The 16,821-nt window shown below is 38.6% G+C and overlaps 1 protein-coding gene across 1 annotated transcript in view; it reads left to right on the forward strand.

Moving 5' to 3' along the window:
* The window catches only part of MYH15 (myosin heavy chain 15), a 133,081-nt gene that overhangs the window by 44,465 nt on the left and 71,795 nt on the right, over positions 1 to 16,821 (forward strand). The window contains exons 15-21 of the mRNA XM_072970807.1: positions 3,452 to 3,628; positions 4,705 to 4,837; positions 7,818 to 7,885; positions 8,734 to 8,821; positions 12,290 to 12,407; positions 13,308 to 13,431; positions 15,033 to 15,169. Coding sequence (XP_072826908.1) covers positions 3,452 to 3,628; positions 4,705 to 4,837; positions 7,818 to 7,885; positions 8,734 to 8,821; positions 12,290 to 12,407; positions 13,308 to 13,431; positions 15,033 to 15,169 — 845 coding nt within the window. The remainder of the gene's footprint in view (positions 1 to 3,451; positions 3,629 to 4,704; positions 4,838 to 7,817; positions 7,886 to 8,733; positions 8,822 to 12,289; positions 12,408 to 13,307; positions 13,432 to 15,032; positions 15,170 to 16,821) is intronic.

The raw sequence follows: 16,821 nt of genomic DNA on the forward strand, positions 1-16,821 counted from the left end.
TACTGGATTGCTGCATATATAACTTTGAATTAAGTGCTGTGGAAAACTTAAGCATTTGTTATAAATAGCACTTGCCCTTAGGAAGTATGCAGTCAAGAAGGAGATTTGTAAGTCTAATAAATGTAAAAATATGTGTCAGGGTAAATGTGGCAAAGGCACAGACAAAAGCCCACAGAATTCAGGAGAGCAGAGGTCACCTCTGCCTGCAGGAGTCTAGGAGGGCCTGGTGGGAAGGGGACATAATTTCAGCTGGATCTGAAAAAATGGATATGATTTTGGCAGGTGAGAAGAGGAAGACAGTGAGCAGGTGGAGGGACGGGCAAGAGCAAAAGCTGACAAACAGGAAAGCAATGGGCACGTTTCAAAATCTAGTTGGAGCTTAGACTATACAGAAGGAAGGATCTAGAAGTTAAAAAAGAGGATCAGATTGTGAAAGATTTTAATGAATTTCTAACTTATATTTAGGCAATGGGAAGCCAAAGAGTGTTCTGCACAGGACAATGGGGTAGTCAGAGATGCTTATGTTTTAATCTGGTGAGTTTGTGTGCTGGATTTGGATGGGCAGAAAGGCTAGAGTTATCGCAGTTAAGAAGCCCTGAATCAGGACAGCAGAAGTGGAAATAGTAAGAAAGTGACAGATGTAAAAGAGAGGAAGAGAGAATTGATAACATCTGAAGTGGAAGAGGTTGGAGTACTAACGTTCAGAGTCAGGGCAACTGACACAAACCATTTATTGCGCAATATAGGACAACTGATGCTACAGGGCAGAACATGATTACTTTCTTCCTGACCTATTTGGAAATTAATTTGCTAGAGGGCCTCATATTTATTAGAAGTTTGGGGCTACCTAAGCATTGAAGAAATGGAGAAGACCCTGAAGAAATAATGTTTTTCCCTTCTCAGTGGTTTAATTGTTACATTTTGAGCTATGACATCTACTTGCTTTGCATAAAACTTCCATTCATCCTCAAACAGAAGATGGCTTCATTGGAGTCCCAGGGAAATGGTGGTTCTCATGCACGGGAGGTAGCACTGCTTGAGACGGAGGCTGCTGCTCCTGGTGAGCCTTTGCCACAACCCTCATTAACAGGCACTATCCCAGGAGGTGCTTATATTTTTAAATGATTCATCCTAGTGTTCACTGAGGGTTGACTATATGTATGGTAGGAAAATATGTGGTACAAAATGGAGTCCATGCCTCCAGAGCCTGTGCCAGTGAATGAACTGTTTATCAGATTCTCCCTCCTCCTCCTCCTTCTCCTCCACATTTCTCACTTCAGCAAGAACCCACAAGGTCAATGCTGCCAGAAGCAAGACAAGTATTGTATCAGTTTCACTTAGAATATTTTGTCATCACTTAGAACGCTTGATATATTTATTTGCTGCTTCATTCCCCACGTTGATGCTTGGGAGGAAGGAAGATGTCCAGGGCCCTTCAGTACAAGAGTTATTAGTAGATTGTTGTTCAATACATTTTGTATAAAATAAGGTTCTACATCTATGAGTCTATACAAAAGACGTAAAAAACCACAGTCCATATATTAGATTGATAGACTCAAGTAAATCAAAAATATGTTCTTCAAATATCTAATGATCCAAGGGAGACCTATCTGGATGGCTTTAGTGGAATAACTGAGAACCAAGGATTCTAAACTACAAGCAGTTTTTCTTCTAGTCTGTCACCCATCCAGAGGTTTGACTTGGAGTTGGTGTGTTCTCTCCCCATGAAAATATTCAAGCATAAGCTAACCTGCTTTTCAGAAGGAGCTTGTAAAAAGGAATTTTAGGTGGGTTGGGCCAGACCTATAATGTCTCTCCCAAACCTGAGAGTCTGTGGTTCATAGGTCCAAAGAGTTGATAGAGAATCATGAAATCTATGTTGTTGGGCCAAGGGGTCACAGTTCCATCTTGGAACTCTCATGACATTTTCTCTGTTCCTCTGTCTTATTTGCTTTGTAGTCTCCATACCATGTACATGTCTCATCTTCTCAGTTAGATGCTCCGCAGCCAGAGCCTATGTCTGATTATTCTGTTATAATCCAAAGTGTTTGGTACAGTGATTTGTTCATAGAAGGCACTTCAGAAATATTTATGGAGTAGATAAATGAAGATATAAATACACAAAGAGATATGCAAATGTAGGAATCCTTGATTTCTGCCCCTCAAACCTGTTTTTCCCCATGTGTATGTACCCCATATTGGATCACGGCAGCATCCATTCGCTCAAGCCAAAAACCTGGTCATCTTAACTCTTTCTACTACACCCCACATTCTGTCCATCAGCAGGTTGTGACCCAGCTCTACTTTTCACCTGCAAGATGTGTCAGTGATTTCTCACAGTCTCCAGCACTTGTCTGGATCAGGGGTCAGCAAAGAATGGCTCGGTGGGCCAAAGCCAGCCTGTAGCCTATTTTTGTAAATAAAGTTTTAATGCCACATTGTCACACCCATTTTGTTTACATGTCATCAGCTGCTGCTTTCAGGGCTGGTTGGCTTAACTGCTGAGGTGCAACCTTTATTTTTATTATTAAAGTCTAAAACCTTTATTAGGTGTCCACTTAGAGAAAAAGTTTGCTGACAGGGTCATCAGTTTTCTATCACATATCCCTTTTTTGTTTGCTTTTTTTTTTTAAACAACCCTTTAAAAATGTAAAAACCATTATTAGCTCACTGGCTTTCCAATACAGACAGACCACAGGCAGGATTGACCCACAGGCTTGACTTTGCCAACCCTGGTTCTAAACAATTAATCCTTTTAAGCATAAATCTAATCACATCATTCCATGTTAAGTATCTCCAAAGTCTTCCCATTGCACTTAAAATAAAATCCAAACGTCTTACCACAGCCCATAAGGCCTTTGGGACCCAGTCCTGCTTACCTGTCCTACCACAGGCTCCCTCCGACCAGCTTTGCTCTGTCCACACTTGTCTCTGGCAGGACGTCAAACTTGCCAAGGGTGCTCCTTCCTCGGGGCTTCTGCACTTTCATTTTTCTGCCCAGAATACTTGCACCAGATATTCTCAGGATTTGCATTTCTCGCTCAGGTCAGAGGGCTTTACCCGACTATCCTACTGAAATAGCTCTCACACAGCCCCAGTTATACTATCTCTTTCCTTTGCATGATTTCTTCAGAGCACTTATGTGAAACTGAGTTATTTATTTTTCCTTTACTTGTCTGTTGTCTGTCTGCTGCCCAGAAGGTAAGCACTGGGAGGACAGACACTTTGTGTATGTGGTTCATGGCCACGTTGCCAGCTTCTACTGGTGCCTGGTACCTAGGAGGTCTTTAATACATATTTGTTGAATAGATGGTTAGCTAGCTATATGTAGTGAATATCTTTTCCCCTTGTCAACTAATTAGGTTCCTGGGAAATAATTTACACTGACCTCCTACTGACAATACTGTTTATTGGTATTTTTTTAACTGCTATTTATATGTATCTCCAATAGCCAATGGGCATTTTTTCCATCCTTGAAGAGGAATGTATGTTTCATCAGGCTACAGATATGAGTTTCAAGACCAAACTTTTTGATAACCATTTTGGAAAGTCGGTTCATTTCCAGAAGCCCAAGCCTGGCAATAAGAACTACGAAGCTCACTTTGAACTTGTCCATTATGCAGGAGTGGTAAGTTACCTCTGGACCCTTAGCCCTGAATTCCCCTGACTGTTTCAAATGTGTTTAGCCAAAATCCTTAGATAATATATAAGTGAAGTTTAGATTAAATGAAGAGATAAAAAAATCTTGGTTCCAGAAAAAAAGTTGCTGTAGCCTTTTAACAGTTAGGAAACAAAACACCCATACTAGGGTCAGAAATCTCAAAATAGACTCGTCTCCCCAACTCAAATTAAGACAACTTCAGAAAGTTATGGAGGCCATCAAAGACATGGGTTTTTCCTTATTTGTCTTTCCTTTCAACTTGACATCGTGTGAATGAGTGATTTCAATTCATCTTTTATTGAAGTTTTAAAAAAATTTTTCTCATAAAGAAATGGTCACTGTTAAGTAATGGTCTCAAACTATGACCAACAAAGATTCCTAATGACCCTCATGCCCTCTCCTCATTTCTCTACCAGGAGGGGTGTGTGTGTGTGTGTGTGTGTGTGTGTGTACGTGTACTTGTACGTGTGCACATCATGCCCCTTCTGCTTTTATGCTCTGGTCAGTGATTCTGGATGAAACAGAAAGAGAACAGATGAAAGATAAAATAATACTTCAACCTAAGAATGACCTGTCAACTGTACATAGATATGCTTGTTAATGTTCTTCTTTGATATCTTGAATATTAATTAAAGTGATATTTACAGTAAAATACCATGGTAATTGACCATGTTTTTTTGGCTGCTCACTGTGTGTCAGAGACAGGTGGGTTATTCTATCTGCTCTTGCCTATGAAGGGGGGCTGATGTGAATTGTCTCTACTGGAAACGCCATCTATTTCCTCCTCCCTCTCCCTCACTTGCTGTTCCCCTCCCTCCCTCCCTCCTCTTCTCTTCCTTTCTCTCCACAATGTAAATGGCAAAGCTGAGAATTTCTTTGGGTTGAGCATAGATTTCTGGAGTATTTATTCAGCACTATTACATTAAACTGATTGAAAAGTTAAAGGGTCCACACAATTTATGATTTCTTAAGGCATACACAATTTGCTAAGTTAATTTATGCATTCTCTTCTTTTGTTACCTGAATTGCATGCCTTTCCAAAGGTGCCTTATAACATCAGTGGCTGGCTTGAAAAGAACAAAGACTTTCTTAATGAAACAGTGGTGGCTGTGTTTCAGAAGTCATCTAACAGTCTCCTGGCAAACCTTTTTGAAAATTACATCAGTACCAACACTGGTGAGTCGAACAATCTTTCTCAGTTTTTCAGCCTTAGAATGGAACTCATGTCTGCCTTAGTGTTTATAAAAATCCTGGCTTCGTTCCTGTCATATCTGTGTCTGTTCCCTGTGGCCTGAGTCATCCCCCCTTACTAGCCTTTCCATCCTCTGGCTGGTGATTCTTTGGGAAAACAGTGCTCTAAAGTAGATAGATTTCAAGGAGACTGCTCCAGCCCACTTTTATCTTCTCCTCAAGCCACCTGCAAAGAGAGAGCAGCAGACTATGTTTTGATAAATGATTTGGGGGAAATAACAAGTCCCTTTAATACATATCCCCCAGATATCTTGAAATGCTCCTTCACAGTGTTCTCAGAGCGCAGTAACTTGGGGTTATTACAAGCTTTATGAGGGCAGGAATCAGGTCTGATTGTAACCTCAAACATGTAGCCAAATTCCCGTTTAGCAGGTACTCCATAAATACTTGTTGACCAACTAATAACTAACCTTGTTTAGCAGTTTGTAATTCATAAAGCACTTTTAGATGCACTACCTTACTGAATCCTTGTCATGACCCTTTCAGATACCTATAGAGAGAAGTCTCTCCCTATCTTACAGGAGCAAGTACAGAAGAATTAAGTAGCACCCCCAGTTTCACGAATCAACTCTTAAAAGATAAACTCAGGCATATTAAAATTTTTAAGAGTTTATTTGAGCAAAAACTGATTCAAAATAGGCAGCACCAGAAGTGGTTAAAAGCATCCCACCGACAGGAGCTCAGGGAGAGGCTTTTATGGAGAAAAGGCAGAAGCAAAATAAGGACATATTGATTGGCTGTTGCTTAAAACCCAGGTAGCTGTTTGTGATTGGTTGTCCTTAGTGTTTTGATGTTGTAAACTTGGGGCATTTACAGGCTTAGGTTTTGGTTTGCTTACTTAGGCTCCCACAACATTAGAGCCACTTAACACCACTAAATGGCAAAGCCAAGGGAGGAAGCAGGACTTCTGCTTCCTAGTCTTGTGCCTATTCCACTCTCACCATCTCACAAATACAAAACAGAGAGATGGACAGGCTACCTGGATTTAGGATACAATTCAGACTTCTGCACCATAATACAGACACTGAGCCCAAGTTGCTGACATCACCTTCACATCTGGACAACTGCTAGCTGCGGAGGGAAGCTCTTCAGGATTCATAGCAAACGTGCAGGTGGGCAGCCCCAGAGCAGAACCTGGTCTTCAAACATGTTTGGTCCACACAGTTTTAAAAAAATCTGAAGGTCCCACATACATGTTTGGATTTCCCTTTTGCTTTGAAAAATGGAAATTATGGGAACATAGAAAATCGGGCCAGCCTGGTTTCAGAGGCCCTTGTGGCAGTAGGGCAAAGTGTACCAGCTGTTCTCTGAGTGAGGTGTGCTCTCACTTTCTAACATTCTCACCTTGCTATTATCTTACACCCAGCGTCAGGTTAACTCCTGCCCACTGGAGCCTGCTTTGGGAGTCCTGATTGACGTGGTCAGGAAATGGAGAGAGAATTTAGCACTTCTGGCTTCATTAGCAAGTGATGATGTAATTTAGGAGCAGGTCACTGCCTGAAATCCTATTGGCCTGTCTCAAGAGGAGGTTGAGAAATAGAAGCTATTGTGTTTGGACCCTGAAAACCTTCAGGCAGTGCATTTGCCTGATTCTAATAGCCCCTAAAGTGCCCCATGTGAAGTCTCTTAGGTAGTGGCCACATCAGTGTATGGCTCACAGATGAGTAATTCTTGGATCATGAGAGATCAGAGAGTGGTTTGGGTAGAGAATTAGAGAGGAACTCATCTTCTGACTCTTCAGGGTGTGCTGTGTTCTTTTGAACTGGAAGAGAAAAATTGTCCCAAATGTCCTTTTTTTTGTAATTTTGTAAGCATGCCCTGAAAACACTTGCCTCCAAGTTTCTGACTCATTCAAACATTAAATTACCCCTAATAACCATACTTTGTTTGGGGACTCTAAGTACTTTAAACCAGTCATAATTCGTTTAAAACATTAGTGGGAAGTAGTAGTAGTCCTCTTTCATGGGCAGAGAAATGGAAGTGCAAGGAAGTCAGGTGACTCACGGAGGGCCTGGGATGTGGCAATAGGACAGCAGTGATGAAACTTTATGACATCTGCCTCAGCACAGTTACTACTCAGGCTAGAGAATATTGTATTTGTTTTTCACATTTAGAGCTGGCCCATTTTCTCCAGATTGCCTGTAGGTTTTGTTGGTGGTGGAGGGGGTGTACATCTTCATGAATCAGCACTGCACAAATGTTTGTAAAACACCTTGGCTTCGTGTAGATTCTTTAGCTTCAAGAATATGGGCATGGATTCTTTTTTTGTAAATCATAAAAGTAATGTATGAATGTTGCCCCAAACGCAGACAATACAGAAAAACTAAAATACAGGAACATAAAAATTACCTATAATCTCACAGAGAGAGATAGCAACTGCTAAACTTTGGTGTGTACTCTACCCAACATTTTTATGTACATGGTCACCCATGATACTTTAAAACATGCTTAAAAACATGTATGTACACTCAAGATCTATGTACGAACTATTTTGTAGCCTAATTTTTCTCTCAAAATAAATCCTGGAAATCTTTCCATGCCAGTGATATGGATCTACATCATCATTTTAAAAGATCACAGTGTTTCATTGTATACATATTCTTTCATAATTTAACTAACCAATCCCCCTTTGATAGACATTTGTTGACATTTCCATTTTTGGCTTAATTTTTTTGGTAATGATTAAACAACACTGCAGTGAATGTCTTTGCACAGTTGCCTGATTATTTCCTCAAGGAAAAGCACCAGATATAGACTTTTTGTGTTGAGACATAAATATTTTTAAAGCCTTTGGTAGACATCGCCATATTGCTTCTAGAACTTTGACACATTTATGCTTTCATCAGCAGGGTTTGGTAATGTGACAAAAAGGGCCCTTTTCTTACTTTTTTCCTTCTTTTTTTAGCTCTACAGTTTGGGGAGAAGAAACGCAAGAAAGGAGCTTCATTCCAAATGGTTGCATCTCTGCATAAAGTAATTTTTAATTGCATCTATTCATACATTAACTGCCTCACAATCTGCATATGTTATTACTTATTGGGAATTTTACATCTTCAAATAAGGATAAAGTATCTGAAATTAACCAAGTTGGAAAAGTTGACATTTATCTTGATATTAATGGACACCACCGGTATCCCACTTACATCCCCTTTATCCTCCTCCCTCCCCACCCCCTACTCTGCACCCATCTTACAGCTGATGAGAATATTGGCCCCAGACAACTCACAGTTGCCAGGATTGCCCTTGGTCAAATGGGAAGCCCAGCTGTTTTCTTACCCTCTCCTCCGGACTCTGGCCCCTCTTTTGCCTCAAGGAGGTACCAACTGTTGTACAATTGATGCATTTGTGCTTAGAGCCCCTGCAAGAATCAGACTCAGCTGAATTCTCACCATTGCTTTTTTTCTCTCCTGCTCTACTCAGCTTCCCTCCTTCTCCAAGTAAACCTCTTGAACCAGAACCCCCAGCTCAGATTCTGCTTCCAGACAGTCTGACCTAAGATAAAAATTTCCAGACAGAAAACTTGAGAAAGTTTCTCTCCTCAAGCCATTTAATGTTACCCATTCATGAATTATTGCTATCAAATTTAAAATGAGTAGATAAGATTCACAACAGAACCATGTCTGTCAGGTAATATTGACTCATCACGGGAAGGAAATAATGTATGTTTGGTAAGCAGGGAAGAATATTGAATTCATTGTTTTATTGTTGGTATACATCTGGCTTTAAGATTAAGCTGATCAATATGGAGACTTTTGTGAGGTGGCTTGGTGTTTTTAATGATTTGAAAAGTAATTTTGTGTTGTTTATGGTCTCTATTTTAGGAAAACCTAAATAAATTGATGACTAATCTGAAATCAACAGCACCTCATTTTGTGAGATGCATAAACCCCAATGTGAACAAAACGCCAGGTAAGTCAACTTCATAATCCACACTAGGAAATATATTTGATTTAAGCTATGTTGAATGTCTTTGCAAGAAACATTTATGAGTTTCTTTTATACAAAAGGTAGATTTTCAGATAGAAAAACTAAAGTTGAAAGTGAGGTTTTCAAAACCTCCTCAAGAATGCCTTTGAATTGAGATTCAAGTGGATGTAAAGAAGGGTTTCACAAAGCATACTCTATTGGGTAACATTAGAATGCTTGATATTACCATTTAAGTTCCTCCTTGAATTTCATGCTAAAACCTGAATGAGCTTCTATGCCATTGTCTACAAGGGCAAAGTATAATAAAAAGGGATTGAATAATCAGTTGGGGGATTAAGGTAGATATTTCAGCATAAAGGAAATCATTTGGTTTAAATTATCTAAAATGACCATAAAGACAGTTTCTAAATCCATATCTAATTGTTAAGAACTCCCTCTAGTCTTCCTTCACAATACAAATATATCCCCTCTCCTGAAATAGGTACTCCCCTCAGTACCCATTTCTTTAGTTCTGTACTTCTGGGCTTTTTTAAAAAAATATTTTTTTTCCTCTAGTATTATTGAGATAATTGATAAACAGCACTGTATAAGTTTAAGGTGTACAGCATAATGGTCTGCCTTAACATATATCATGAAATGATGACCACAAGTTTAGTTAGCTTCCATCATCTCATACAAATACAAGGAAAGTAGAAAAGATATTTTTTCCTTGTGATGATAACTCATAAAACTTACTCTCTTAATAACTTTCAGTATACCATACTGCAACGTTAATTATAGTCTTTATGTGGCACATCACATCCCCAGTACTTATTTATCTTAAAAATAGACTTCTGTACCTTTTGACCAACTTCATCCAATTTCCCCCACCTCCACGTCTGGTAACCACAAATTGAACCTCTTTTTCTATGAGGATTTTTTTTTTTAAGATTCCGCATATAAGTGCGTTTTATATTTTCACCATAAGCTTCTTGGTTATAAACATCTTTGCCCCAAGTATTTTTGCCACAAACATTTTCTTTGTGTAACTAATTGGCTATAAGGCAATTTTGCCATAAGAAGTAAGATAACATACAATAAAAATGAAACATTAAAAAGGTCATAATGAAACATGAAAAATAAATAACGAAGTTAAAAAGACTTTACTGTGAGATATAAACTATTTAAATATGTTTAAAATGTGTGTAGATTGATGGCAATACTGATTTTACTTTGTGGGCTGCACCTCAGCATTTATCTTCAAAATCTTTGTTTATAGTTCATTATACATTTTTGGCTTGTTGATTTGTCTCCTCATTCAGCATCACACTTTTTCTTCTTTGCTAAAATTTCTTCCCTCATTGAGAGAGGTATCAGTTTCCAAATATTATACATGTTTGTAACTGAGCTTTGTATCGTGTTGTGAAAGCTTTCCACACTTGTTTGTTCTTGGCACGTTGTCACATGTCTGTTGGTAGACATTCCAAGTTCTATGGGAAATGTGGGTCCAACTCTGTGCCTTCAAGGCCCTTGACCTCTTTCAGATTTATGTAATATAAAAGTGGGAGTACAGTGTTGATGGAGAAATGACTGTCAGCCAGTTGTCTTATCTTTTATGGCAAAATTGTTGCATGGTCAGTTAGTTATATGGCAAAAATGTTTGTGGCAAAAATACTTTTGGCAAAGAAACTTATGGTGAAAATACCTAAAACCATAAATGAGATCATGTGACATTTCGCTTTCTCTGTCTGACATTTCACATAGCATAATGCCTTCAAGGGCTACCCATGTTGTCACATATAGCAGGATTTCCTCTTTTTCGTGGCTGAATAATATTCCTCTCTGTGTGTATCACAACTTTTTTATCTATTCATCCATCAGTGGACACTTAGAATGTTTCCATGTTTTCATGTCTTAGCTTTTGTAGTAGATACTTTTTGATGAGTGGGTCGTGGTAGTGGGGTAATGAAATAGGTAGGTGGTGGTGAATTATTTAGGTTTTCAGTTGACAAAAGGAAGTTTTTACAGATATTGACTATGAATTACTTTCCTAACATCATGGATTTGAAGACTTCCAGCCTTCTTTTTGGAATTTCAGGTTTCTGTGGAGCTTGCTCGGAGGCTGTCAGCCTCAAAGTTGTCTGTATGACAAGCACTTATGTCTTCAGAGCACTAATCACCCTTGGAATCTGTAGCCAGATGTTGCTGATTCTGATTTCTGATGTTCTGTAGTATCTTGCATTTTTATTGACCTCCTGTAATTAAGACCCCAATCTTGACAGCCTGTGACCTATTTTGGGAAAGTGTGATGCTAAACAATGATGCCGCAGTTTGAATTTTTGCAATGCAAACACTCATGTTCATTCACGCTGTATGTTTTTGCTTCATTGTTTCTTATCAGCTGGGTTTCTGAACGCATCTAGGGACACTGCTTCCATCTAGCAAGGAATCTAATTAGCTGCCTCTATTTTGGAGCCATTCTGTTACCTATTAGAGTTACCTCCCATTGAGTCAGCTCTGATTTCAGCAGGTTTTTTGTTTGTTTGTTTTTTTTAAGTCTTAAGACAAAGTCACAAGAAAAGCTTCATAAGCTAATCAAAACAGTTCTTCATATGTCCTTAAAGAGTATGGGCGTGCTTGATCTTGTGGTATCAGAGAACTCTGCTTTACCCTTCTTACATATGGTCTGTTTCTGTCTATGAAAGGGATGGGAGTACAGGAATATGCATACATGGCTTCGAGGTTACTTCTGTGACCCTGGGCATGAGCAGAGAATCATGTCATTCCATCTTTCTTATAACACTGGCCTTTGTGTTAGGAGAGTACTGCTTGGCTTCTTCCAGAAGCCTTGCTGAGAGCCAGATATGGTGGCTCACTGGATGGCTTTTCAAAGGCTCTCTCAGAGATTGCAGCTGTGGCTCTGGTGGGGCTCTATCTCATGAACATGCCTATACTATAGCATAAAACTCAAGATAATTGGGGGAGAACATAGGCTGGGATGTGGCCAGTTCTTTCTGAAGGCAAAACAGTGAACAGAATTGTGTGGTTGTACTCATCTGCCCCTTTCTTTGTGTCCTCCCTTCTTGTAATCCCTTCCCCTTCCTACTTGGAGATGACAGTTCTCTTTTGTGCTTTATCCCTTGTCTAGCTAGTTTTTGGCTGCCAAATGGATATAGTACCAGCCATTTACATTCTAGCAAAAAAATTTTTTTTCATTTTCTAGGAGTATCTGCTTATAAAATCTTGACTAACTATGAACTAGAGGGTTTGTTCCAGGTAAATCCTATTTAGAGAGTCCTAGGTAAAAGGATGTGTACTGTGAATGCCACCAGGCAGGGAGTGAGTAGATCCTATTACCTATCATGTAGAGAACACCAAATTCCAACTATTTTAACCCAAGATGCAGTAATTAGGACAAATGTAGGGTAATACTGTTTTTAGACATGGACTCATGTGATCCTTTTTCTTCAGGTGTAATGGATCCTTATTTGGTTCTACAGCAGCTGCGCTGTAATGGTGTCTTAGAAGGGGTCAGAATATACTGTGAAGGTTTTCCAAACCGGCTGCTATATGCTGATTTTAAACAAAGGTAAACATACATCCCAGGATCCAAGAAGCCTGAGGCGGTCCATTTTGTTTCCCCTCTTTCTGAGTGTTTAGGCATGCATTGTTTGTTTGGTTGATATCCTCCAGACGGCAGATCGATGTGTTTTGGTGGTGGTGAGATATACGGTGACAGAGTTCCATTATTATTTCCCCTTAAATCCAACATCCATGTAGCTGTAATATCCTTAAATCTCTATTACCGGATAATAGACCCACATATAGAAGAAATATATAGAGAAGAAAGATATGGAGGCTGAATTGAATCTCTGAAATGTTGTATATACTCAATCGTAGCTGCCATCCAAGCAGGCTGTTACTTTACTAGCTAGGCTGTGAAAGGAAGGAAGCCAGCAGGTTGTGCAGCAGGAGGCAGGAGAGGCATCTTTGCTTTCTATTTCCCAAATTCTGAAAGTGTAAATTATAGATCATCAAGCAAATGTGAGCAAAGTAGAATAGACAGAGTACCTGTTTCAGAATTAAGAAGCCTATTTCTAGCTCTCCACAGGTTCACCATTAGGGTGTGGGAATCTTGGAAAAGACTTTTAATGTCTCTGCTTTTCAGTTTCTTTTCCATACAATAGAGATACTTAAGCCTGCCTCTTTCTATCTCTTTCCCCTCTCAACCTCTCCCTCCCTCCCTAATTAAGCAGAGAATCAAGTAATGTTGTCTCTAAAGCACTCTGAAAGTACAAACCGTTACACCAAAGTAAGGAATTATTGCTCATATTCTCATTATTATTGCCAAGAGTTTTATGGAAATTGAACATATTGGTGGGAGAGGTAGAAGACTGTTCCTCCTTTCACCTCACTTGTCCAGGTTATTGTTTATTTGAATTATATAACCCCTGACCTCAAGATTTATCCTTGACCTATTTTAAATTAGGTACTACATTCTGAACCCAAGGGCCTTTCCAAAGAGCAAGTTTGTGAGCAACAGAAAAGCAACTGAAGAATTTCTTCGCTCCTTGGATACAGACCATACCCAGTACCACTTTGGAATCACTAAGGTAACTGGAAAACTACAAAGAGTGCATTTAGAGAAGAGTGGGAGGAAACTGGGTGTATTTTAAAATTCCCCAAAAAGTGCAGTTATAAGGCATTCTGCAGTTCTCGTGACCACAAATAATACAAATAGAGCTCTGCAGAAAGTGGAAATGTCAGCACTATTTGAGAGAAAAATTCAATGTTTCTTGAACCTCAGTCTTGACACATTTATATTTTGGTAATTATTTATCTAAGCAATTCAGTGCCAAGATATAAAATACTGAATCAACCTTAGTGGGCTAGAAAATGTGTATTCACATCAGAGCTAGAGAAAATTGAGTCAACTTATTGGAGTTATTGCTTGTCTGCATGTGAACTGATTCAGCCACAAATACTCTTTTAGGAAATTAATTCCAGATGACTGTCTGAGTAACTAAAAAGTTTAAGATTAACCCCACTATCCAAAAAATTAATCCAAAGGTAACGTCCTTAAATGTGATTAACTAAAACCTGCTTCATCTTAGATTATCTTGGTATGATCCACATATTTTGGGAAACTTCTGACTTGATTTCATTTTGTCTGACAGTCAGTAGCAGGTTGTTTCTAGTGACATCCATATAAGAACTAAATTATTTGAAGGAGAATTGGAGGGTCTGGGGTGAAGGGCTCACAGAAAAAGAACTCTGTTGGACATGATTATATGTTACTCAACTCCCACATTTTGAGTACCTAAGAGTCTGTTTCTTCTGTCCGTTGCTTCTACTGAATTTCGCTACTGGTGCCTTACTTCCTTGTGTATTTAGTTATTTTTGCTGTATACCACTCATCTAGGCCGAGACTAGTACGAGGTAAGAGAGCATCTTAAGTTACAAAATTTAAGGAGGTACTCATTCTTATGGTTGTATTGTACAACCCTGAATGTGAGTGCTTCCTTAAAATTTATGCCTTAGGTACCTCACTCACCTCATCCTGGTCACTACTAATGATTTTTGAAAAAATATTTATGTGGTTTTTTTTTTTTAATCTAAGAAGAAAGTAACTTTTCTCTAGGGCAAAGGCCAGCAAACTGTGCCCCTAAGGGTCATATCCATGGCTTATTTTTTCATATGGTCCAATAGCTAAAAATGATTTGACATTTTTCAAAGGTCATTTTTAAAGATAAAGAAGAAGAAATAGAATAAATAAAAGAAGAGGAGGAGGAAGAGGGTAGGGAAGGAAGGTGGGGGCAAAGGTGAAGGCACCACAGAGACTGTGTGTGGTCTGCAAAGCCTAGAAATATTTACTATCTGGCCCTTTACAGAAAATGTTTGCAGACCCCTGCCTGGGCCTGTCTTAAACCAAGTTCCCAGTACAACCTAGGCTATAAATAAGGACAGTCTAAGTTCTTAAGGAAAGAATATAACCGCAGTATAATTAAAGTTGTGGGGTTTTGTTTTGTTTTTGTTTTTGCAAAGTTTGGATTTATAAAACCAAACTTTCTAGAATTTATATTTTATACATTAAGTAAAACTTAATTAGAAATAGAACTGATAAACTGATATCAGTTGCTCATAGGGTCATTCAATAGACATTTACTGAATGCCCATTGATGAGTGGAACTAACATCTGACTTACTTCTTTTAGGTGTTTTTAAAAGCTGGCTTTCTGGACCAACTGGAAGCAATGAAAGATAAGAAACTATCTAAAGTTTTCACATTGTTCCAAGCCAGAATACGGGGAAAATTGATGCAAATCAAATTCCAGAGGATTCTGAAAGAGAGGTATGATATCCCCACCCTACACCCCCACTGCTAGAGTAATAGTGTGTCTCAGTCAATGTGACCTTTTCTCGTTGCCTTATAAGAGGTCAGGGTAAAGAGCTGTGCCACATCTGCTTTAGTCTGGGACTTAACTTGAAATTTTAAAATTATAGAACACCAAATAGAACACAGAGGGCTTTTATTACCCTGTCTAACCAAGTATGAGCATAATTCAGATATTTCTTGCATTGCTTCCTGCCTTCCCTTTGGAGGGATTTTTTTTATAGTTGGTGATATCTGGATCTCTGAGAGTGGCATGACTCATAATTCAAAACAGAAGCAGATCTAAAGGGTTTGCATGCATCCCACAGCCAGCCCCGTGGGGAAGTTTGTTGCAAAGCGGGTGTGTGTTCTGAACACACAGCCTCCCCTAGGCCAGAAACTGGGCTCTTGGTGAAATGTAACCATAACTCTTTTACTTCATATCAGGCAGGTGCACTAGTGATATTTATCACCACCTCTGGACACTGAGGTGTGGATTTTGTTTATTCTTTAATAGAATCATAGAAAGCAGGCTGGCAAAATCTCCAAAGGGACTCCAAACAGACAAGGGATTCTGAGATTGTTCTGTTTACTTTTTACCATAGTATAGTTTACCTTCTGGAGTGATTTCCACAGGTCTTGGTATATAATTTGCCTAACTGACAGTCTGTTAATTCTTTCTGTTTCCTCAAAGAATAAAATCACTGCATGGTGATGTCAAAGATATTAGAGAGTCTTCTAAGAGTCTTCTAGAGAGACTCCTAGGAGTCTTCTGTGACTCCCATGTAGTCCTCCATGTCGCTTGGGAGTTTATGACAGTTTGGGTATAAGGAGTCCTGGTTTCAATGACCAATTATGTAAACTTAGTTAAGACTCTTAATTTTCCCATTGTTCACTTCCTTCATCTCTAAAATGAGGTCTTTACTATCCATTCTTTCTAAATCATAGAAGGACTTTAAAAGAATTATTATGAAATATTTCAAATGCAAAAATTGTGGAAACTATTTTAAGGCATATTCATGGAGCCATCAGCAAAGTATATCAATTCCTAACATCTTGTCTGTAATTGCTCACAACTTAAACATTAATTAATTAACTAATAAGCGATGTTGAAGCTCTTTGTGTATTTCTCCCTTGATCCGTTTCCTGTGCCTAGCTCCCCAGATCCTGAATTTGTGTTTAACATTCTATGTTTTATTCATGTTCCATATATAAAACATATGAACGTTTAACATTTTTTTCTGTAGTTACAGCATTTAAAAATAAATTAGTAGACACAGTTGAAGCCCCTTTCATATTTCTCCCTTGATTCAAGTTCTGTGGAGATATGCAAATATCCTTAAAAGGTTTCATGATTTTGTGTATTTTTAGTCTTCATATAGTTATCCTCTATGAAAGGATCCATCCTGAAGTTTGTTCTTTATATCCAGTACTAGTTTTGAAATTTATTAATATTGATAAATCTAAGGCTAGATGTTTGATCTTCACTGTTGTATAGCATTCCATTGTATGAATATACTACAATTTATTTATACATTTTCCAGTCCAAGTAAGCTTTCTTAAAAGTTTTTGCTATTACAAACATTTCTGCAATGACATTTTTGTAAATGTCTTCCCCTGCATGTAATGCA

Source organism: Vicugna pacos, chromosome 1 (assembly GCF_048564905.1).
Source record: "Vicugna pacos chromosome 1, VicPac4, whole genome shotgun sequence".
Taxonomy (NCBI): Eukaryota; Metazoa; Chordata; class Mammalia; order Artiodactyla; family Camelidae; genus Vicugna; species Vicugna pacos.